We start from the raw sequence: 26,142 nt of genomic DNA, 5'->3' as shown, positions 1-26,142 counted from the left end.
GACTCTATTTCTTCTTTTGGGATAGACGTTTCAGCTTGAAAGAAAGAATTACAGAAATCAGTATAGGACTTGTTATGTTGCTAGCAGCGTTAGGTTACAAAAAGCAGTATTTTCTACAAAAAGAATAAATTTGTGAATTTTCATAAGCCTCGATGTTTGAGTTTAATCAGAGAAATAGTAACAGATAACTTGTTAAAAAAGGAAAATTCATTAATAGTGGAAAAAGAAACAAGTTTTCCTCAAGTAAATTGCCATCTCAGACAGGAACCAATGCACCAAGAATTCCCAAACCTGAGGATTCAAGAGCAGAATCAGAGCTTCCCAAGCTCAAGAGAAGTTTTGAAATACAAGTTTGGATTTGTTAGTATGTTTTGACTGGATTCTATTACCAGAATATAAAGGAATAATATGCATACAAGGGACCTTGAAATCAGTTTGGTACTGATGTACAATATTCAGGACAGTACCTCCAGCTTTAGTTACATGCTTCCACAAGGGATGGAGGACAGCCCCACTAAAAATCCCAGACACGCCTCGGCTCTGTCTTTCAGTTAATGCTGTTGTTAAACACAATGGTTTTTCCAGTGGCTTCTATTCAGTCTGCGTTTAGCTTTCTCATCTGATTGGGCTTCCAGTACTGCCCTTCAGAGACTGCAGAATAATATCTTTAAATATCATGCATTACTAAAACATTCTTGCCTGTGATAAACTGAATAAAAGTCTTTATCTTAATTCTTCTATACTGCTAGTAGGTGATATCCATGCATAATCCTAAATATATTTTGACAACGTTTAGATACTTTTATCTTCTTTAGAACTACATAAAACATAATTGTATAACAACATAAAAAGCAATTAAAACAAAAAAAAGGCACAGCTGAGGTCTGAAGTGTGCATTTTGTTTCTGACAAGCTAGTACATATACAGCAGTTCCAACAATATTTTGCTGGGAGAGATTCCTGATTTACTTTTCGGTTACTACAGTAACTATTACAATAGGATACTTCATCAAAAGCAAGCAACTGAAACTTACCTTATGCATGGCAAAATACATTCCAATGGCTATCATAGCAAACCATGGTTTGTAAGAAAATCAGCAAAATTTCTATTTCTATCATTTCCAGTTGCTGCCTTTTATAAATCAATTTCTTTTGAATAATACTGACAAACTTAAGAGGAGGTCAAACAACAAGTAAGGATATAGCATCATTATTGCCTCCATGTAGGCAGAGATGCAATTTCCTTCCTGCATGTAGTCCAAAAAGTGAGATCCCATAGAGAAAGAATATTACATAGATGTTAAAGTGCCTGCAGGGGTATATACCCAGGTTTTCATATTGCAAGGAACTTCACAGAGTCTGATGTGCTGCTCAAACAATTCTCCTTGCTTAGATGGCAAGAGATTCAAATTTCTAGAATACATATGTGTGATCCATGGCATCTTTTGAAAAACTTATCAGAAATCATTATATGCAGTGATATACCTATCCTAAGCAGGTAAAGTTGTTCTGTTAGGTATTACGGTAACATAGTAAGTTTATCAAGACGTCTTGCTTTTTTTATTAGTATTTAAAAGAAATAGGAATACTGAAAATATTCTAGTTGAATCTACCCCTGGGAAATAACAATGGATGATTTTACCCTAAGCACATCTTATAGGCATGCTTGTATATATATTTATTAGTATACAGACAAGTAATCACACATGTTTATGAGACCTGGTTATATTGATATAATAAACTGGATAGAATAACAGAGCAGTCATTCAGAAAAGATCTATTAAACAAGAAACTACACATAAGGCCTGTCATCTAGTGCTCAAAGTCTCCAACTGGGAAGAGTTATCTGTCTAGACTTCTGCAAGGTCTTTGACACCATCTCCCACAACATCCTTCTGTCTAAACTGGAGAGATATTGATTTGATGGGTAGACTGTTCAGTGGATTGGTTGGATAGTCACATCCAGAGGGTAGTGGTCAATGGCTCGGTGTCCAGATGGAGATCCATTACAAATGGTGTCCCTCGGGGGTCTGTACTGGGACCAGTTCTGTTTAATATCTCCATCAATGACATGGACAGTGGGATCGAGTGCACCCTCAGCAAGTTTGCAGATGACACCAAGCTGAGTGGTGCAGTCGACACGCCTGAGGGACGGGGTGCCATCCAGAGGGACCTGGACCAGCTTGAGAAGTGGGCCCATGTGAACCTCATGAGGTTCAACAAGGCCAAGTGCAAGGTCCTGCACCTGGGTCAGGGCAACCCCCAGTATCAGTACAGGCTGGGGGATGAAGGGATTGAGAGCAGCCCTGTGGAGAAGGACTTGGGGGTACTGATAGATGAAAAGCTGGACATGAGCCAGCAATGTGCACTTGCAGCCCAGAAGGCCAACCGTATCCTGGGCTGCATCAAAAGAAGCGTGGCCAGCAGGTCGAGGGAGGTGACTCTGCCCCTCTGCTCTGCTCTGGTGAGACCCCACCTGGAGTACTGCCTCCAGCTCTGGGGTCCTCAGCACAGGAAGGACATGGACCTGTGGGAGCGGGTGCAGAGGAGGGCCACAAAAATGATCAGAGGGATTGAGCACCTCTCTTATGAGGAAAGGCTGAGAGAGTTGGGGTTGGTCAGCCTGAAGAATAGAAAGGTCCAGGGAGACGTTATTGTAGCGTTTCTGTACTTAAAGGGGGCTTATAAGAAAGATGGGGATGGACTTTTTAGCAGGGCCAGTAGCGATAGGACAAGGGGTAACGGTTTTAAACTAAAAGAGGGTAGATTCAGGCTGGATATAAGGAAGAAATTTTTTACAATGAGGGTAGTGAAACACTGGAACAGGCTGCCCAGAGAGGTGGTAGATGCCCCATCCTTGGAAACATTCAAGGCCAGGCTGGACGGGGCTCTGAGCAACCTGCTGTAGTTGAAGATGTCCCTGCCCATTGCAGGGGGGTTGGACTAGATGACCTTTAAAGGTCCCTTCCAACCCAAACCATTCTATGATTCTATGAACATAATTTGCATAAATGCAAACTGAAAGACAGGTAAACAGCCTCAGGGGTTGTAAGAAAAAATTACTATAAATACAATAATGTATGTACATGATAGGAAACACACAGTGAGAGCTATAGTAATATCATGTACATGCTTTCATTCTTATCACCTTGAACAATGAAATTGCATTTCCGGGGGAGATTCTGTATACAAAATAAAGACAGTTATAAGATTGTCTTAAATTAGGCAATCTGAAACTATGCATTGAAGAGTGAACCAAACAAAGAAGTGCTAGCTGAGAGGATTATTCAGACATTTGTAACAGATGCATTGAAAGTAAGATGGTATCAGAGTTGACCTTTTGCAGCTTTGCCATCTACCTTGACTTTGCCAGCCTAGACACAGACCTCTCGCAAGTACTGCATTCATCATACTAAGAAGTTGTTAAACAGTCATTCTGGGGAGGGGAGCAGCTCTTGAAAAATTATGTAAGCAAACATGCATCTGGTGATGTCTTGATCTAAACCATTATTAATATAGGCAGCATCACATTGCATTTTTCTTTGATTACATCATGTGCATTTTTCCTATTAGATTTTATATTTAGTTTTACACTCCTAAGTTTTTAACCATGCAGCTTTACACTTTGTGAGAAGTCAAACCATGCAATTCATTAGTTATCCAATAAAATCAATCACGAATTCTTCATTATTTGTTCACTTTGAGTTCACATTGAGAGCTCTCAAGTACAGCAATTTATCAGTTGTACCCTCATGTGCTAGCTATAAAGTTAAAATAAAGCATCAAGGTAAAACCATACAGAGAAAGGTTTCTCTTATCTATGCCTCATGCTGCAAGATTGAGCTCCTATAGTCATACCAATGACTGGAATCATGAAACAGTCTCCAAAAGATAAGGTTTAAAAAGATTTAAACTTTTTTTAGTGTTTAGGTTGAAAGGAGTGCCTCTCTACTTTGGAAGCATCTAGCTCCCAAGGAGTGCATCTACCTTTGGGTAGAGGTATTATTATTAAGCTAGAGCTATTACACCAGACTGGAAAGCCAGAAGATTAAGTAGAGCCCATTAGATGCTAGGTGCACAAAAAACTCACTCCAGCTTTTGGAGGAAAATTACATATATTCAAAGCTTTACGAAGTAAGCATTTGATATCAAGTCTAATCAGAGGCTCTCTTTATTGAGTTCAATAGGCTTTGAAACCTTCAGAAGCAAAATTTGGAAGTAGGAAGGAATCCTATAGAATCACATACAGGTAGTCACTGAGAAGTTAAAAGTATATCTGTATTCTGACTTATTGATATGCCTCTATTTCAACCAAGTATGTCTCAATGCAAAGCGTCTGTGTTCCCCCTGGAGACAGACAACTGGATTTCTGGCATAAGTTAGCCTATTTTGACCACTAGGGAAAAGCAACACATACAGAAATTATGAAATTAGGGCTGATTCATCTGCCTGTTCAGAGATACAAGAATAACTCATCTCAGTGCTAAAGAGCTTTTCGTCCAATAGCTTAATTTCCTTCCGAAAAGTATTCAATTAGTTTGCATTCTTTGACATTTTCTCTTTGGAAGAAAAAATGGTGCTTGGAACAAAATGCTATAAAAATGGCTGAACAAGGAGATGCTAGTCCTCTATTAGAGCTGATCTGTCTAATGCCTGTTTGGGATGCTCTTATAGGGAGTCAAAGACATGGGTTTACATATCTTGCAGCCAGAAAGGGGATCAGAGCCTAGGCCTCCCACATTCCACAACCACATCTTTCTTTCATGAAGAATCTAGGCACTTAACTTTGTACTTTCTTGTTGTGCCATACATCAAACCAGTTCATTTTAAGAAGGTCACTACTTGGCTCAAGCTCACAAGCAGTCAACTTGCTCTTGAACCGCACAGGCCTTCTGCAGGTTGGTAAGCATTAATCTCAACATTCAAAAGTGTGAGCAGATCTAACTGGTTATTAGAGAAGCAGAAAATCTTTTGTTCATCAGAATTAACATTTCACATTGGGAATGACTCTTTAATGTGTCCTATACACTCCCATTCTGCAGTCTTGCACAGGAAAATGTGAAGGACAATTTAATTCAAGGACAATTCAATGCCTCACTTAACACTCTACTTGTTTGCTTTCACTAATTAGACTCACATTTAAGCTTATATTTAGAAAACAAGTGGAATCATGTTTATCTAGTACAGAGGGGTGAATTCCATCATCAAAGAAACCTTACTGAAAAGGAAAGGAAGCATGATAGTGATCACAGTAGAGCTACCTTCAAAACTTGTTATATTTGGTTATGAGAAGTAAGTGTTATGTTGTACTTGATTGTAGTGAGCTTATTTTCTCTCAAAACCATAGCCCAGGTACACAAAACAGGAGTCAGGCAACAAGTCAAACACATCTTAAGTATTTCAGAAAGGAAACACATTTTCTTGGCTTTTGTTTTTCTCCAAAAGTTTTTCAGAAAAGCTGAGGTCTAACACACATCTGAAATAACATCATAATGATGCTTTCAAAACACAAGCTAAATAATCACACTCTTTTGGTTTATTGCAAACCAATTTGATTCCTTAATAAGTAGTTAATGAATTCAACCGGGACCCTCCATTTGGTATAAACAGTAGCTTCTGTTGATACACTACCGAATTGTGCATATAGCGTGTCTATTTTATAGAAAAATCCTATTTTAACTCACTGGGATGCCTTTTTTAAAAATTAAAAATAATATAATTATCTTTTGTCCAGAACTAATGGAAACTGTTAAGTGCACAGGTACTAAAGTGAATTGAGAAGGTTAGTGGTGTTCTAAGTTCAAAAGCCATCCATTCTCTTCAGATAGAGAATTTTTTCTGATTTTCTTTTTATGTCACCAAACTTTGAGAAAGTGCAGTTTAAATTGTATTGCCGAAGAACAATTAGTAGAAAATATATAATGTACAGGCATCTCCTCATGTCTCTTATTGCCCGTTTTCTCCATAAGCATAAATTTGCTCAGCTGTAAAGCTGTCAATTTGCAGTTAATCCAAAGCTGATCAAACATCCAGACGAGTATAAATATGTAGTACTGAGTCACGAAGTAATGATTTACAGAATTATTTTTCCCATTTTTCCTGGTTGTCTTTATTGTGGATTCCTCCATTTCACTGGTGGCTTTAAATACTCGAAGATTGCCTTATTAATGTTTATAAGTAATAACCATAGCATCAGTAATAAAAATCAATGCATACAAGAAGTGACTCACTAGCTTGTTGACGGTGCTGCTCTTCACTTTGTAATGGCCTGAATTCATAAGTAGATATTTTGCTTTTCAATAACAACGTCAGAACACTATCCAGCTTCTCTGCAGAAGAGAATTTAAAAGCCTGTTTAAAAGAAAAAATAAGAAAAAATAAAAAAAATTAGTGCATTTGTTGCATATGTATTTTTAACTCTACCCTCAGAGTGCTGGTGAATCAAATTACTCAAAACGGTATTATTATAAACTCACTCTTAGTAAAAGCAGCATAGTTTTTGAAAGCTACAGAAGAGATATTCTAATACAGAAGGATCATGATAACACAATCCAATTGAAGAAAAACAGGTATTATAACTTAGGAAGTTCAGCCTTGACTCAAAACTTCTGCATGAAGGGTAAGGACAGGAAGATTTGTGTTTATCAACTCTTGATTTAGCTACAACAATGCAGTGTAATAACCAGGAACTCTTCTGACAGATGTGATGTGCCAATAAATGCAAGGTCTTACTACAGCAGTAATTCAGGATGAGTTTAAAGACTACAGTAGCTCTCTGTTACCCAAAAACTTTACATTAAGATTGCATACTTTGCTAGGTAGTAAACAGCTTCAGTTACATCAGCCAAGGCATTACGTTGCTGACAGATTAAGAAAACCGACAGCAATCGGTCAGATTAGCTTCCTACTAAATACGTAGTCTTTAGACAAGGGAAACCCTCACTGACTGCCATGAGATCTTTTTTTGATTCCCTCTTTCTGGACAGAAGGCCAAGATCTATTCCTAACAACTCTCAAGATAGCCATAATTAAGTGTTTCTTTGCTTGGTGTGACAAGAGAAGCATGACTACAGAGACTTGAACAGTAAGGATATTTTACACCGAGTACTACGGTGCTAATCCAGTCTGTGCCGCACTGAGCACCAAAAGGAGCTCAGCCACAGCGCTCAGGAGGAGTTGGTTTACTCTGCCCAGATGTCAGCAGCTCTGCGTTAAAGTCTGCCTTCCCATAGCTGAACTGGTTCTGGTAAAGACAATTCTGGGATCACTAACAGGGAATATCTGCAGACACGCTTAGCATATAAACTTAAAAAGACACTCTGTGACTGACATGCTGAGGAGAAAAGGACAGAGGGGCCTACTGATGAAACATGAAGTTTAATTCCCAAGGCTGTTAAAAACGAATAAGAAAATACGTGTGACGTGATCAGAAATGTTGATTACACAGGCAAGATATAATTTTCATCTGAGTCCTACCCAGAATTAGAAGACAAGTTTGTGCAGGTAGGGAGCTACCAATAATAAAATACGGTTATTTATTTTTCCCATAATTAATACTGGCCTTTCCAATATTATTATGATACCTAAAAAACATTATATTTAGTAACTTGTGACCTATTTCTTTCCATAATTCACCCTTTCTGTACTGTCAATTACAGTGTCTGTATTTGTTACTCAATAATTATGAATACATAATTTAGTCCTCAATAAGCAAAGCAATAAGCATTAAAAAAAGAGGACTCTGCCTAGAAAAAAAATCTTTAAGGCTTGTTCTAGAATAAAGATCTAACCTGAGTATCAGACTTACAGTGTGAATTGAGAAAGGATATGCAAACCCTCTTAAATATCTATCACCCCCCCCCCTTAATATGAATAACAACATTATATTTAAAAATTATCAAGAGGAAAAATATTAAAACTCAGTTAGGAAACCATACTATTCTCTCTTATTCCAAGTAGGTGGTCTTAGATATAGTATCATCACTGCTACTACCTTAATAGAGTTCAATCTAGAGTAGGATAAAAATAAGTAATAACACAGGAACCAGCTCAGATTAGTGTATATGCAGATACTGTGCTATGAAGAAAGAGGCTCAAAACCACTGGCATTCACTGAAGCAACTGCATAGCAGAAATTCGACTACATAGAGAATAAACTTATAGGTGGGCCTTTAGACAAACTAAACCTGAAGTAATATTTTTAATTTCCATTTAAAATGGCAGGAGCACCGCTTACACATTTTTACTACCTATCTACCACTCTCTGTTCAAAAGAAAATAAACAAACAAATAAAAAACAGCCCAACAACACCTTCCTCTTATCACCTGTCCTGAAATGCCTGAGAAGCAATTTCAGCCAGCATCTATTTCAGCCTGTCTTGTATATCAAAGCCAAATAAACACCCCACAGTCTCTTTTCAGCAAGCACTCAGGGTAATCTTGCCTACAAGTCTCCTTTGCTTTTTAACATGAGCTGAAGCAGGAACCCTTCTTTCTCCCTTTTATTCAGGCAGAAATCCAGGGGAGGAGTACTTTAAGCGCGTACAGCTCTTACTTTGCACTCAGACAACCAAATTTACATGGGATAAAACAATGTTTCACAATCTGAGATGGAGCAAGTTCTTGAAATGAGATGAGCGCACAACTTCAGGAACTTGAAGCAAAATTTTCAAGACCATAAACAGTTGCATGGCTTAACCACATCAGGCTAGCTCAGTTTTTACAAGCTGCTGAGACAGAAATTAGACTGTCTGATCTCCCAAAGGGAACAGATTAAATTAGAGCTAAATTTCTCATGCTTTAACAGGCCTGCCTTCTGATGACCAGCCTATCCATTTCTATAATTTCTAAGTTAGGCAAAATACACTTCTCATGCAGTTATCAGTGCAATTTGCTTCAAGTTTTCCACCTCAATTTTTTTCTCTTACTCCAGGGATCTAAAATCCAAAGGCTCAAGCAACGATTTCACAAGCTATCTTGTTAACTAAACCATAACAAGTAGCTTTGTTCTGCCACTCTACAACAAAGACAGTAGGAAAATCTAGTTTAGTTATTTAAAAAAAAAAAAGTCTATGTTAATCTCTTATCTCACATACAGGAGAGCCTGTTCCAGTACTTATGTGAAGATAGTAGCAGAAATAACAGTGAAAGAGAACTAGCAATAGGACCACTCTGCACTATCCAGCTCCATACCAACATAAAGGTCATCTCCACCAAGAAGGAATTCTGTTCAGAGACTTATACTTTACTGCCCATTCCTGCTCCAGAGCACTCACAGACTCTAACTATGCTACATTTACATATTTTGATGTACCCTACACAGGTCTCTATAGGCCCATGAAATCTTCCCAAGAAATCCCACCAACACCACGCACCTAAAGTTCATGCTGAAGCTTCACCAAAGCCAACAAAAGCAGAACCTTATTTAAAGTTAAGCACACCGCAAGGGAACAACAAGCCAGTCAGGAGTTTGAAAAAGCCCACATTTTACCTGAATAAAGATTTAAAACATGACAGAAAAGAAGTAAAAGCACTACTTTCTCCCTGTGTCCTTGCAGGCAAGTTCTTCTTTCCAGGAGCTGCTTAGAATTAAGCTATGAGTTTGTAGACAATTCTCTCTGAAGCACAGCCAGCTGCTCTCTGCTCCACCCTTCAGTCTTGGTCCTTCTGCGAGCACCACTGCCTGCCCCAGAGCTCATCACCAGCAGCTTGTCCTTGCTCAGTACTGCCTCCCCAGGTGCAGGCACTACCTCCATTCCCTTGCCCCCTTTTCAGAGCAATAAGACACAGCTGTGAACAACAGAGAAGCCTTAAGTGCTGACCATTACACCTGGGCTTCCAAAAACATCCTTGAAAAAGGAGAAGACCAAGTACATATTTTGCTACTTTTGTGAATGAGATGATCTTTAATAACTGCTAACAAAGCCCTGAAAATGTGTGCCACTGAAACACAGCATACACAGCCAGTAAATGAACATATTTCTCACTGGCTTTAGCAGTACTAACAAGGTTACATTTCCATAAAGATGAACTTCTTCAGTAGTTCTTACATATCAGACACCACTTTATAGGCACCTCAATATCTAGTGTACTTCTGCCAAAGAGAATGGGCTCTGCTTAAAAATCACTTAGGCATTTCTGGCAATTGTAGCCAGTGATAGAATATGGAGAGATTTCATACAGAGGAAAAAGAGAGAAACATTTTAAAATAACGGCTGCTGATGTGGCTTAGAAGATTGAAATATTAAAAACAGTTTCAAAGGAAGTATCTCTGGGGATCAGGTAAAGGCGCATACATCATATCACCACATAAATCATTTAACTATTTCTTACAAGTTTTCATAGAAAAGGCTGCAGTTTATTTTCCTCCTTCTTTTTCAATATATGCTGTAACTGGAATCCTGTTTGATGACTATGATAAAAATACCCTTTAAGATACCAGGTCTCTGAGAATCATTGGAGTATTATTCAACCAAAGTTTGTCATAAAGACTTCCCGAATCTCTCTAGGTATTCTAAGTCACTCAAACTAACATGAACCTATAAATTTCAGTAATAAGGATATGACCTCAGTTTCAATTTTTTTTGAAAACTTAAGAAATATGCACCAGGAAACCCCAACACTAAATAATTGAATCAGTAGTTGCGTTTGGTAGAAAGTCTGAGAGAAAAATCAATACAGCATGTAAATCCAGCAGAATGCTGAAATGAGAAGTTGATGAAAAGTAAAAAATGAAATATGAAGAAGTTTAATTATGAATTATAAGAACCTTAAAATCAGTCTGTACACCGGGTTACTGTAAGAACACAAACTCCCTACGAGAGTTTCTTTAATGCAGAATTATATGAAAGTGAGAGAACAAAAAAAATTCATGGCCTTTAGCCAACACCCACCCTCATACATTCTGATAGCAAGTTCATTCAGCATTATGATTCAGTTATTATCATCCCAGCTCTTCCTACTTTACTATAAAATTTCAGTTTTTTTCTTTCAAAACTTATGCAAAGAAACATTTCATTTTTTACTCTATTTATTTCCTTACATTTTAAATATTTATTTGGTTTTTTAAAATGGCTTGCTAACGTTGGTAAATGCTTTTTAAATTCAGACAAATTTGGAACATAGAAAATGGCAATCTATCAGATTTGGCAAAGAATTTTATCCAAAAACATAATTTGTAAAAATCTTAGAATACTTTTAATCTAAAATATTGCTAGCGTTAATCTTTAATCTTGGTCTCTAAGATATATGAACTGACCTGACCATCAGTAAAAGGAATGGATGGCTGTAAGCCTATTTGTTGGGTTTTGTTTATCTGTTTGGCTTTATTGGGGGAAAAAATGGAGAAGGCGACAATAATCTAAACAATGATAGCATCTCAAAGTAGCTGGAAGGGTGTACAATACAATGAAAGCATTTTACCAAAGCATTGTGTCTTTGGTATGCATTACTGTAGCAACTTGCTTTTATTGCAGAATTTTAATAAGGAGATACTTCTCAGATTGCAAGCATTTGTGAAAATCTTGAACTTTTCTTTGAACCACAGAGTGATATTGCTTTGATCAATAATTGCTGTAAGCTTTTCTGTTTTATTTTAATTTTGTTTTCCATTGTGTTTGATTGTTACTTTGCATAGACAAACCACTGTTGCCCCAGGATATTTCTGCAAATAAGCTGATCATCTCAAAGGTTTTAATTATCCTGGTTAAATAAAAGTTACTACTACTCCTGCTATTTGATGGGAATTCTAATTAGTATCAAGTCTGTTTTGTTTTTCCTTGTGTGAACATGTTTTTAAAGATTAAGTTAAATCATGTTCTGTAAATTGCATCTTTACAATGTATCTTATTGCCATTAAAACAGGTTTACATGAGAGCTTAAAGTATTTTAAAAGTTTGTGGAAATAATTTAGCTACCTAGCTAGTTAGTGTACCTACTCCATGGCCCAGCAGGTACCATTAAATAGGATGACAAATCTTCCAACACATATGTGCACTTACAAAAGAATTACCATTAGTACACTTTTCCACGGAGCAGCCATGATATTGTGTGGATTGTAAAACTTGTGTGATTATAAACATTTTCTCCGCATTAATTTTTCAGTTGCCAAAACGATAAAATTAAGAGCAGGTAAACAGTGTCTCCTCATTTAAAACCTTGCTTATTATCCAGATGAGTAAAGGTGAGGAAATTGTTAAACACAGAGATGTAGTGTTATGACTATCAGGTATTTCCTGGTGTGCACTACTGCTCCACACAGGATTATTTTTGCATTTGAATATAATTTGAATTGCATGTGCCTAACTAAATATTAGTCATGCTGGTTAAATGAAGGGTCAGACTCCTGAACAACACAAATAATTCTCCAGTGGAAATACCAGGTGTGTTGTAGGTATCTAGGTTACCATGTTAATTATAATTTTTCTAATCATTTTGACACACTTCTTATGCATAAAATTTTAAATGAAACCTGTTAGAAGCTTACTTTAATGTCCTTCAAAATATGGGCTAAAGAATGATGGATACTGTAAAGATTTTAAGAATGCACTTGTACTTAGAGTTGCACTATTTTTCTTGTGCAACAGCCTGTTTTCTTAGAACAGAAGTGACTTGTACTTGGACGGAATCTACCCCCATCCCTAATAGAACACTAATAATGCAATACATCATTTTTTATTAATCCTTTTGTTATGAGTGTAACGCCTTAGGTGGTAGATAAGGTAGATTTGTCACAGGAAAATGAAACTGTCTGCACTGGAAACAGAGACTATTATTTTTGTTCTGGCTTTGCAATTACGATATAGACATCATGACAAGTCTTCTTGGGCTACCCACCATTCAACAAATGATACTTGAGATTCTGTCTTTTCTTAATAGATGCTTTCTTTTCCTATTATTTTTTATGTGCCATTTGCAAAGGACATGCTGCAGAGCACTGCAGCCTGCTGTGCTGATTTGAAACCCAGCTCAAAACCTGAATTCTTCTAAATATATGCAAAGAATCTGCATGGCAACCAGCAAACCACATGAATGATAATTCAGCAGCTGTAAATGGACTCTATATGAATAGCAACCTACTGTCTTCCATACAAGCTATGCCAGAAAAAGTGCTAGTGAATGAATAATAATCCTCCAAATACAATGTGATTTAAGATTACTTGGTTTTAGAACATCCTAAAAAGAACACTTTAAATGGAGAGGGATATCACTACTGTTTGTTATGATTTTCATCCTCTGTAATGCAGGATGTTGTTCATTGGGCATATACAGCACAAAGGATGTTTATATCACTCTCTAAACAAAAACAAAAAAGAGAGAAAATTTGTTTTCACTTGCCTGACTTGCTTGCAACTAGACATCTCAAAGACAGGCCTCCATACTCCTGAGCCTATTATTGAGCCATTACTCATAACTGTGCAATCAAAAGATTGTGTATTCTCTCTTAGCTCATACAGGCACTTATATTCTATTTTTTTTTTATTAAAAATGCAGAAGTCAACTTACCTGACAAGTGAAAGCTATTGGGTCAGCCACTTTCTTAAAAATGCGCTCAATCTCCTCTAGTGCAGTATAGTACTCGATCTGCGCTGTGGTCTTAATGACTCCCCCACAGTAGACATTTACATATACAGGGCCAGCAGGAAAATCTTATAAAACACAAATCAGAACAGCAGCTGAAAATATTTTACAGACCCAGACCTGAGGTCTCGGGGAATGAGTAAAAGGACAGGAAAATATCACAAAAAATGCATAGAGTCGATGAACTGTATTAGCATTTCACAGATGATTCAGTGTAGTCAGTTTTCTATCCAGGTCTTTCAGTCTAACATTAAAAAGATGACAAAAGAAAAAAATATATCTGTAAATCTGTATAAAACAAAGCTATTGTATTGCTTCATGTTAGAAAGGAGATGAAAAGAGTATGCTTCAAATTTTCAACCTCACTTTGATAGACTGATGATCTATAATCAGCTCCCATATGCCTACAAATTAAGAAAAAGTTCATTTATTACAAATAGTGGAATTTCTATTCATCTTTTGAAACATTTTTCTTAATTGCAGGCAAGGTTCTCAGAATTGGATTTGAACTAGGCTGCAAAAATGGCAGTATAATTACTTCCATTCCAGTTGTTTACCTAGTAAAAGCAAAGGAAAGAGGCATTTGTCCAGTCAGTTACTTAAGTATGACTTGCTCTGTGTATGCAGCATGAGCCCTCTTTATGAGCACATTTTATAATTCATTAGTATTCATTGTGCCAGGCATCCTGCTGTACCATACCAGCACTAGCACTGTTTTCTTAAAATTCTAACTCTGCCCACAAAAGAACGATAAAAATGGGCAACCCTGAAAGTGGAGAAGAGTAATAGGGCCAAAGAAACTAAATGACTAGAACATCACCTTAAATCACTTAAATGGAAACTGTCGAAATGCTTTAAAAAAAAAAAAAACACCCCATTTTTATTTTAACATCAGATCAGCTAGACCCTTATTAAAAAAGGGTATTCCCAAACTTCCAACTTTAAAAAAAAAAGCCTAGAGAGAGAAGCATTAAATACAAATTATATAAGAAACAAAATTAAACTTGGGCTGCAGCTCTCTCCCAAATTCTTCATAATATTTCATTTACTGTTCATATTTCATTTCTTCATCCACTGTAGAAACCTTCCTGTGATCAACAGTGTTCTCACAGAATAATTCTGGGAGAATCTTTTAAGATCTGTGAATGAGGATTTCAGCTTTCCTTCTCTGAAATCCAGTTACAGATTAAAGTTTCCTGTTGGTCATGTACTTCCCAATCAGGTCTCTAAAAAACAAACTCTGCACCATCACAGTGATAAAGAACTCTCAGGCCATATGGGGCCATCACCTCAGGACAGTGTTCAGGATGAAAATCAGGCCACAGAATTACCCAAATGTAGCTCCAAGAAGCCACTGTTGAAAATTGTAGCACGCGTGCGCGCGCATATATATGCAATGGTTTTAGAATAAAATATTTATATAAGTTCCTTTGGGAATTCACCGCATGCAGTGCAGTAGCAAGCTACGCTCCGAATATTTAGGTGAAAAAGTTTTAATTCTTAACTCACATCAAGTGAGTGGGGATAGGCGTGGCCCTCAAATCTGTGCAGATCTCCTAAGAGAAACTGTTGTTAATTAGTTGAAACTGTTGGCAACTAGTTATGGATGGAGCAGTTGAAAAAAAATTATGAGAAACCAGCAGAGCTGAGTGATACAGAGAAATGGCATGGACATGAACAAAAAATTACTTCCTGTGTCAGTAAGAATTATAGAGAGGAGTATAACCAAATTTACTGCATTAAATATAAAATGAAACATTTCAGTAATAGAGAAATAAGAAAAGAATATTAGCTTTGCATTTTATGGCAGTGATTTTGAAGAATATTAATCTGTGACTAATCAATGACATTTTAAGACTGCCACCTGACATTTAACCACACAAAAACAATCTAATAGAACCTAGTTTCCCATAAATCACAAGGCCTTGCTTCTCTGCATTATTAATAAATCTTCTGTGTGCAAAACCCATGTGCAGGAAACACCTACAAAATAGTGGGAAGTGAAACTACTTATCAGAAAAAGTGAAGGGAGTCCAAAATTTTCTGTTTACTTAAAGGTAAAGAATGTTTTTCTTACCTAAGGCTTTCATGTATTTGACCTTCTTATTCCAAGAAGCTGGTTGCGTCCTAATTCGTTGATTATCTGCTATGAATTCAATTTCTAAAGTTTCATCATCTATTTCATCTTTCAACAAAATGAATAGTTCACCAGGGTTCTATAAAATTAAAATAGGTTCCCATTAGTCCGTCAGAAAATTATACTGGAAGTGTGAAATGCAAATGAAAACATAAGCTGGAAGGGAAGTTCTTTTACCAAAAGCTTCGTACAAAAAAATCATGATACCAAAACACGATGTCATCTCAGTGTTATCCTTTAGTATTTTACTGACATAAATTAATGTAGTATTTTAAATTCAGCTTACCTAACAATATTTTAAAACAGTATTTTAAATGCATATGCAGGTGAATTGTTACATTTTCTAAGACCATTTATAGTCTAGAAGAATGACATTCAGCCTAATAAGAAGAACCTAAAATACTTTAGACTCACTTAAACTCTTACAGTGAACTGACAGTAAAGTAAGACAGAAGCAGCAGGTAATGTGAGACAATACCCCTCTACTGCCTCCTGAACCAAAGGGAATGTTACGCCCTTAGAACTGTACTGACTTCAACAATGACATAACGTGTGTAAGTCATCTTTGAAAGACAGATAGCAAGCAAAATATGTGACATTTCATGCACAGTGCAACCTCCATATCTGACCGTGGCCGCTCACTTATATGAAGGAATGCGGCGCTGGATATTGTGCTTCCTCTGTTTACATTGTCACATATTTTCTCACAGCAACTCTGATTAAACCCAAACACATACGAACGTTTGTGTCCATCAGATATGCATGCAGATATGTACGTATAAATATTTCTGATTTAATTTAAAATCAGAAAAGGTATATGCTCACACAAGCACTTCTTGTGTAACTCATGGTATGGGCACATATGCACGTACCCACATACCCCATCGTGGATTCTTGCCAAGAGACACTCCATGTGTCTCAAGAAGTGCCTGACTATGTGCTCCCTCTAAACTACAAGGTCTATATGACAGTAGTATCTCTACTCAAGCTGCCAAATAATTCTAATAGAGAGAAAATCCCTCAGAGGCTGTCTCAAAACTATTTTATTTGCAAATCTTTTGGCTGCAGTGTGGATGTGACACAAAGGCAAAATAAATCGCATTGCAGTCTTGATGCACTCTCATTTTGGCCCCTTATCTGCTATTTGTTTTCAAAACTGTTACAGTATGAATGAGATTGCAGCAGGAAGAGAAGAACATTGACTGTTATCCCAAAGATTTTAGCATCCAAAAACCTTACCTCACATGATATTCTTCCTGGAAGCACCAATATCGACTGCTTGTTAGTTTCTAATGTTTCAGAAAGTACCTCTGTTTTAAAACTGAGGTCTGTTTTTTCTGATGGTCCCCTGACATCTGACAAGTTAACATCAGAGCTAGTCTGGTGATCTGAAATAAATAATGTGGAATGATGACATTGTTAATAATCCCAGATCAACAAAACATGGCAATGTGGTTTCCAATGTATTACTCGTGGCATTTGGAGTCACATTAAGGGCACCGCACAAAAGCCTAACAAAATTCCTTTTCATGTGAATATGGGGAGGTTTCCTCCTTTGATGAAGAGCTTGCCTCTGAAGTTCTGATCCTGCAGCCTTTATTTATATGAACGGGCTCTGCTCATATGCTTGGTCTTACTAAAGTCAAAAGGGACACGGCCTTTAGACCAAACTCGTGACCAGCGAGGTCACAGAGATCAGCCAGTTTCGTAATCTCAGAAGAACAAACTCTCATACCTTGGGATAAACTGGGATTTTTACCTCTTGCTCTTCCTACATGTTTACAAGGACATGCTACACGTTTACAACATCAGCCCACCTGTCTACAGGAAGGATTTATGTGAGGGCAGTGATACCTTTGACCAGGTAACTATGACAGTAGACACAGATTTCCTTGACATGCACTCCATACTCTTTGCCTTCCTTCATGGACAAAACAATGGACTGAAGGTATACATTTTTTGTGTAGGATATTCGGGGTTTGGAAATGCTATGCCAGTCACACAGATTGCTTGCAACCAGTTTCTTTTCTGCTTTGCTGTACCGGTAAAAGCCCAAGAGCCATAGTGAATCCTTCACCAAATCACAGAATTTTAATGAGGAAATATAAAAGAACTGACAACTGCATCTGCAGAGCTCTGACTAAGCCCGTGTTTTAGAAAAGCTATTCTTCACACCTGCTACTTCTCAGCTGTATCATTACTACTCCCTTCCAGACACTCTATTACCCTGTACAAAACACTCTTGCCACCCATCTCAAAGGACTGCAGCAGCTCTTCATCACACAGGATTATCCAGCATATTGCAGTCACCTAGTTAGATTAATGATATAATTCCAAGCAGCTCAGAGTTAAAAAATCTTGACTGGCTGGTGAGAAAATATCCTGAGAGACATCAACAGTATCTTGTATTACTGTAAATTATAGAACACTCACAGTCAATTACATTCAAGGACACAAATAACTTTTCAGGCACATCTTTTCCTCTTAAATGGATCTAGAATATTAATGTAAATTAGTGATGGGCAGAATACAGAACAGTAGCAATTTGGCTTTGCTCAAACAAGTACAACAGCCATTTTGAGTTTTTTCCACAAGTGCCCAAGTGACTGAGGTACACAAACCACACAGTGCTCTTAAGCAGCAGAGAACTCTTTCCATTCAGCATCAGTATTGGTAATTTACAATTAGTTTTCTCACTTCTTGCTTACCTTTATTTCCCCCATATGTACCAGTTTGTCTGATATAGAATGTTCCCTTTCCTTACCAACCCTGCCTTGCTTAAGGCGGCATAGATTTAATAAACTACTTCTATAAGATGCTTTGATTGTTAGAGAGACGTCAGAAAAAGAAAAAAAAAAAAAGAATAGGAGAAAAAAAGAAGTATCATTTGTCCATGTTTCGGTGAGGAAGCTAAAGGTTCTTTGAACATCTAAGGTGGGCAGGTTCAGTGTTCATCACCAGCTAGTAAAATCTCCCCAGCATACTCCTGCTTATATTCTCATGCCTTTAAGGCAAACTAATTCTGAATTTAAGCCCTGAATTCAGTGTAGATTGGTAAAATTACACTGAACCTATGTGTAGACATACTTTACTGAAGTAGTTTTAATTCCATTTGCTTTAATTTATTTTGAAAGTTAAATAGGCTACACTGAACAAAGGCTATTTTGATTCTGAATGAGAATTCACCCACAGTTCCATGCAGTTTAACTAATCCAGCTCAAAAAGTACGTTAATTTCTCTGATTATCACTGTGAAGACTAGACTTTATTTAGCACCACCCTTCAGAAAAAGAAAGGCCTGAACCCTTGCTGAGGAAAACACTTAGGATACCGTATGCCCACAGCACGTATTTTGGGAATATGATGTGTTCATATTTTAAGTCACTCATAAATCTTATAGTTAAGCACACATAATTTACTTCAGAAGACAACTCAGATGAGGTGCTTGCTTCTTCTGAAATTTTTTCTGCCACTTTAGGCAAAGGAGTCTTGCAAAGACAAGAAACATTTCATTATCAGATTGACAAAATGAAAGGACTGAATAACAAATCTGGTAGGCACTGGATTCTCAGATGTCAGCTTTCTGTCAGTGATCATTCTTTAAGGATCGTGTGGATGCATTCTAATCTATGTGAAGTTCATGAAAGCTTTATTTCTACAGTCTGCACTCTACTTATCAAAGATGACAGTAGTTACTTCCACCTTTTAATGTCCACAATAATTCATCTACTGAGAAGGTCAATGCTAGTGCTAACAAGTTGGTTTAAATTAGGATAATGTTTTCTTCCCACATTAATTGCATTTTAATATTTTTATTATGCCTAGTGACATATAACTACAATATCGGGACTTCAACCCTGTCAGTATTGGGATTGCACAGCCCTAGAGTTTAGACAAATTATTACGAAATGTGGCTCTTACATTGAAGACTTGGATATTTAAGAGAATGAGGGATTCCCCTCATGACTGTGAAAGTGGTTAGCAAATTATTAGCTAAAAACCATCAAGCAAGACCTCTTTCACTAAATGTCAGGTCTACCTGATAATGAATGAAAGCCATGTACAGCAGTCCAAGAATAACAGGGAGCTATATTACCACTGCTATATTTTTAATAACCAAACTCCAGAGCCACCATCTCCAGCACTCAGATTCCTACCAGCAATTGCACACTATCTGCCCTAAAATGTGGAACATGAAACACCACATGAAGTGTTATTTGTAAATGCTGACCAAGCAATACACCAGAGATTAAGCAAGCCTTGGCTTGGTGGCATTAACTAAAACAACGTAGCTCATACAGGTTTAATACTACAGTAATGAGATTCTACTAACACAAATGGAGTGATATATAGACAATGTGGGCCGAAGGGGTTGCCTGATGTACAGGTCTTTTGAAGACTTAAACTTTGGACATCTTCACTGTGAATCCTCTTTACAGTCTTGCTTTTAATCTGAAAGCAATGGCTAGGGAGCTCCACTAATTGGCAAGGTTTTCAGAAAAATGACCATTTAACAAGAATTTAAAACTGTAGGTAAAGATTAGCTTAAAAGAAACATAAAAGGAACATCACTATAATGCTGGAATATCTCGGAAAGGATTTATTAAAGGGTATTTGTTGCTCGGTGAACGTGTTCTTTTAACATTTTATGTAATGGTGACCTATCTGTGAGGTTCTTAAAATGTAGCAGGAACGATTAAAATAATGGATGAATAAAATCGGACCCTTTCTTGTAGGATCAAAGTATAAGAAATTATTAACTATATCTAATGATGTTTAGACAGCACTATGAGCTAGAAGCTAAAAAGAAAGGAAAATCCATGATCGTCTTCCCTTGAGTACTCACAGCAGTCCTACTGGGAATTATCGTCTGTTATAGAGGGTAATGCTCCATTTCCATCAGGTTACTTTTGTTGGCTTAATTTGACAAATATCTACTGCTGATGGTCACATTGAAAGGACTGATCTTAAATTTAAGTTCATACTTAAATAATAAAATATTCCACACATTTACTGTAACAGTTATTCACTTAATTGGGCACAGCGCTGATGTTTTCAATTTTACTTCAATGTTCTCTCTTAATCATGTGACTTCAATACATCAATCTGGTATATTTTACACACAACCTTTTGGAATGCATTATTGCTTTCAATTTAACATTTTTAACTGAATCCATGAAATGACTTCAAAATTGCATTCTGTCACATAAACTGAGAAATTTTAATGAAGCCTCTCTAGTCTCTTGTGGATTCAACAATTAATGCCTCACCATGGCTTCTGAACAACTTTCATGCCACAGCCAATCTCCCCTCCACCCCCAAATTCTAACTTTTCAAATACACTCTTTTTCTATCCCTACTGCAGTCTACATGAGAATTATAAATTGTCTCTCTCTTTGATTACTTGGTAATTGCTACATGTTTTGAGTCAACAATGTATGTGACAGATTCGGGGTATGAAAAATAGCAGAAAACATAAACTTATGAAAGATTTATGTGTTTTCTATGGCTACCCATGGAATGAATCTCACGGTCAAAATTCAGTTGGTTTTACAAAAGCAAAATACCTGCCAGCTTTACGAATTTCAGTTCTTCCTCAAGTCTTGCTAAAGCAATGCTAGCTGAAGAACTGAAACTGCATTACAAAAAAGGTCTTCATTTATCCCTAGATCACACAACATTTAAGAAGATGAGAAATATGGGCAAATGTAAAAGGTAATTAAGCACGTGTGGCCAACTTGCCACGTGAAAAAAAAGGCAGGGTGTTCCAGTGTCAAAGATTAAAATAAAGAGGATTACAGGGAAGAGCACTCAGACTAAATTCAGCAGATCATTTAAGTGCAGGAGTCATCCCATGTAATATGGTAGGACCACTCCCCAGCACAATGTGAACTAAAGCCAGAGGTGGTCCCACTGGGTTCTGCGAGGCATAATTGAAAAGGTGCTCATATATAAGTGGCTTCCTTGCAATTCAAAAGCTTAAAGTCAAACAGATGTGTGAGAGCTCTGCAGAAATGTGGATGAAAATAGAGCCATACAGAAAAAAAAGGTAACCTTCTGTAACGTGGAAAAATCAGGAAAAAAGACTTATGCACATCATATTCTTCCTGCAATCCACCGTAAGTTTATCCTAGACATTTATGAAAGTTAATTGTTTTAAAGTACGGGTGTTTGTAAATGCTGTATGAACTCAGCAGAGAGTGCAGCAGAGTGGGATTGAAAGGCAGCCTCTAACTGCATAAATTGCTCTATAAATGACCTGAGAAAGGCTGTGAGAAACATGGATGCAGAAAACACCCACCACGGTGGGCTTTATTCAATGAGCCTGTTTTCCTAAGCATGAACATGAGATTCATTCATTTTTACCATAAGCCCTTTCTAAGACATGATTTCAAAGCAAATCCCCTTTTCTGCTCTGCTGAAAAGTTTTATTTTACTGATGGTGAGAGAGGGCTTAGGAATGGAAAGGTTTCTAAAAATCACAAAAAATTGTTAAATACATACTCAAACATATAAACATCTGGTCTAAATCTTAATTTCTTTCATTTGTTTTCTATCATGTATAAATTCCAGGCCAAGGTACACATATTCATTATTGAACAAGCTTTAAATAATGTTTCTCTCTATGCTGAATCATCTATCTTTTGCAAATACATTGACAGTTATCTTTGTTTTTCTCAAAAGCATTCTCAGTCTCAGTTTCTCCTGCATGGTTGAGTTCTTCTGTCAGAAACAGCAGCTTTCTGCAAGCTGGCCTATTTTGCTCATGTCTCCAAAATGTTTCTATTACTTTATTTATGGTGAACGATTTTCCTCGCAAATAAGCATCAAATTGACAGTTCCTTTAAAAGCTATGAAGAATAGCTTTTCCTTTTGTGAACATTTGGAGTTGGTGTTAATGTCATCGTAGCAACCAATGGTGCTGGAATTTTCATTCATGTCTATTGCTCTCCATAACAGAGCAATCCCTGGAACCCCCACACATCTATTGTTTTATGCATTACTATATATGTGTAGGCAAAGATTGATTTGATTGTGAAGGTGCATACCCACCTGTTCTTGTATTATCGGGCATGTTTTTGTACACAACAATTTACCACTCTGATATAATTGTAGCCTAATGAAGTCATCATAAAAGCATCTAAACACAATACAGAAGTCTTATTATGCGTAGCTATATTGGATTTGGTAGTAAAACCAAAAAATCCTGCCTTCAAATAACCCCAAAACAGCAAAAAGCAATTTACTATGCATTTACCAATAATCTTTAAGAAATATTTTGCATGAAACTGTGGGCATTTCTTTATATATATATATATATATATACATACACATTCATATGATTTTAACTGTATATTCAGAGGCAATCTAAGGCTATGACAACTAACTAGTTTCTAACTAGTCTGTGGCTTGGAAGAAAGATTTGACTTAAACTCAGCCATCAGTGCTTTGGTTAGGATGCATGCATTTAGAGACATTTTGGGACTAAGTTTATCTTTTACTATACATCAATTCATGTTATTATTTTTTACTGCAATCAAATCTATGATTGTCAGCTGCAGTAGCAGCACTAATAATATGACCACTCTACTGAGCTTCAGACACATACTAAGACTGTCCCAAAGAGTTTCTGAACTATTAGGCACACTGATTCGTTTGGAAATGATAACTACCTGCCCAAGGTCATTTAGGTGCTGAGCAAAACTGTTGATGGAGCCCAAGCCTGTTATTTCCAGTTTCTACATTCTGCATGCTTTCACCCTGCCTCTTCTCCAGGGAGAAGCAAACTGAAGTCTGGCCCTCCGTGTGCACCAGCAGTTCTCAGTTATTAAAGCCTAATGTTTTATTAAAGAGTCCATCTATCCACTTCAGAGTTACTGGACTTCTACCACAGTAAGAACACTTCGGCATTTTTGTTCCATTTCTCTTGTGGTATCAGCACACACATCTCACCTCTGTTTCAGTGAAGGATTATACAGCACCAAACATTCCCCAAAATCTGAGACCTGCTGTTACAACAACAGAGATAGGTTATCCTCCTGCTGCTGACTGAAATTACCATTGAAGACAAAAGGACTGATTGCAGAGGCATCCAGGGTTGTGAGCAGACCTCCAAAACTTGTTTGCCTGATAAAATGGCCCTGCAACTTCCTTATTATTCCAAAGGGGCTAGCTGCAGCTGCCTAGTGGCTCTATTATCTCTAAACTACAATTCAAGCCTCTTATAACTGGCCTGGCACAAATTGCACACTGTGCTTGGACACAGAAGTGGCATGTGGCTACATTTTGAATTACACAGATATAAAAGAACACAGCTAGAGAGGAGCATTTTAGAATCAAGTCATACTTCAGGGAAGCACACCTGACAGGCAGGCCAAAAGCTCAGATTTCAGGCTGAGTAGGGGTTTAAGTTTTTACAGATACCACCCTGAAGGAACTACTAATGAGTAACTCCCCTCTTGTCCATGTTTGAAGCTATTCTCTTGAAGAATATTCTTTACAGTCAAAGTTCAAAAAATTACATGGCTGGAAGGTCATGAAATTTAACGTAACTGAAAAGTCCTTTAATGACTGCATTGGGAGAGGCTGGGGGGAGAGATGCTGGTAGTTGGCATTCTCAGCCTTCTCCCTACTCCAAGTACAGGACATATATCATTAATAGTATCCAAATGTTTACTGACACAAGACGATACACTCCACATTATAGCATCCCTTAAATCAAGCTGGTAACAGAAGCCAGCTTGGACTGCAGCAGCTCATTTACCAAATAGCGTATCTCAGTCTGAGTATGACAGTGGAGCTCCAATACCTGCATAGGGCTCTTATCAATGCTTGGATGAAATTTATGATGCTGTTCTTGATCTGTACAGCTCTAAATTACATGGGACTCGTCTATCTAAGAGACCACATGTCTCCCCGTGCCATGCTGCCACAGCTGCTGTCAGCAGAAAGGCTCACGCCAGACACATTCAGTATTAAAGAAGGAAAAGAAAAGTGAGTTGTCAGCAAGACTGACTCACTAGGGGACAGGCTGCTTTGTAATTTACTCCCACCTTTGGTTTGAAATAGCCAAAGTCTATTGACCCTTAAAGCGTGCTAAAAGGTACACTGCTTTCTCAGGAACACAATCAAGAGTGGTATTTTTAGACACATCTGAAAACCATGCTTGCTTTCTAACTCCTGATTATTTTCCTTAGGGTTATGAATAGGAAAGTAATCTGAGGTCTTTATCTTTTAAGACACTGTCCTTTAATCCAACACCTAGACCCCAGAATTGGCACATTTTACTAAAATAGGATTTCAAATAGCATTACAGGAAAGAAGAGCATAGCAGAGCTAATCTTCTTTATCTGCAGAAAGGATGCCATCTATTTTGGTATGAAGTGCTGGCCTTTCTCCAGTTTAGTTTGATAAAGAATACAGGTAACACAGTATGCACATATGTGTTAGTTTGACGAGACCTCTGAGCAGGCCCAAACCATGTCTGCTGTTAAACTTAATAGGCAGACAGCTATTACACTTTAAAATCATCTTTTTGTGCTCCACTTGCCCATCCCTAATTGGTTCAGTTAATTAGTGCTAGGATACAAGCCTTAATGGCAAATGCTGAAAAAGACAAAGCTGTTTCATAGAAGGGGAACAGCCTATTCTGAAGCTGAACATCAGCTAATGGGTATCTAAATCTGAGGTTGGCTCTGGTTTGCAGGTAAAATAATGAATGCCAATTCCACAATAAGGCATTCACATTTTATCTGTGTGGTTACGAGGCTGTATACCCAGATCGTAGTAAGATTGCTTCACTGTTCCAACCTTAGTACAAATTATAAATAATGATTCTTTGAGGAGCAGAAAATTTGCTGAGGAACCACAAGGGAATTTCTCAAAATACAGCTTCCTCGTAATAAAAATAAGTCTACTTTTCTTATATAGAAACCAGAAATACAGTAAACACATAACAACATTTGTGAGTGGCTAAAGAGCTGACTTGTTCAGTTACCACCTACAGGAATGAGTCCTCATACATTCATATCATGGTGATTAGCATTCCACAACTGGATCTCTTCCATCACTCACTAGCAAATCAATTGTTTTCACATCTGCTTGTAGCTCATATTTCCCCAAAGGACCTCAGTGATAATATTGTTTTTCCATTTTCCAATGTACTGTCTGACCTTTTCCCTCAAGGCCTTGCACAATTCAGTTTAGTCAATCACTTTTTATTGATTGTTAGCACTTGTTGCTCATTCCCCATCTATCTTTGCTTTATTGGATATAGTTTGTTTTGTTTTGTTTTTTTCTATGTCCTGTCATCCACTCACTGCTCTTTCCACCCCTGTTGCTTTAGACTTCTCATTTAGCTTTATACTTCTGATCTGTTCAACTTTCATTCCAGTTCGTCTATATTCCATCTTCTCTCAGCTTACCCTTT

At 37.3% G+C, this 26,142-nt stretch overlaps 1 protein-coding gene across 1 annotated transcript in view; it reads right to left on the bottom strand.

Annotated features, from left to right (window-relative positions):
* The window catches only part of BANK1 (B cell scaffold protein with ankyrin repeats 1), a 157,306-nt gene that overhangs the window by 97,208 nt on the left and 33,956 nt on the right, over positions 1 to 26,142 (bottom strand). The window contains exons 4-7 of the mRNA XM_087736449.1: positions 16,954 to 17,102; positions 15,655 to 15,793; positions 13,503 to 13,645; positions 6,230 to 6,350 (exon numbers count right to left, since the gene is read on the bottom strand). Of these exons, the coding sequence (XP_087592575.1) occupies positions 6,230 to 6,350; positions 13,503 to 13,645; positions 15,655 to 15,793; positions 16,954 to 17,102 (552 nt within the window). The remainder of the gene's footprint in view (positions 1 to 6,229; positions 6,351 to 13,502; positions 13,646 to 15,654; positions 15,794 to 16,953; positions 17,103 to 26,142) is intronic.

Source organism: Nipponia nippon, unplaced genomic scaffold (assembly GCF_047370975.1).
Source record: "Nipponia nippon isolate SJK-2023a ecotype South Korea unplaced genomic scaffold, ASM4737097v1 scaffold_6, whole genome shotgun sequence".
In the NCBI taxonomy this organism is placed as follows: Eukaryota; Metazoa; Chordata; class Aves; order Pelecaniformes; family Threskiornithidae; genus Nipponia; species Nipponia nippon.
Note: the sequence above shows the minus strand (reverse complement) of the source record. Positions and strands in the feature narration are given on the sequence as shown.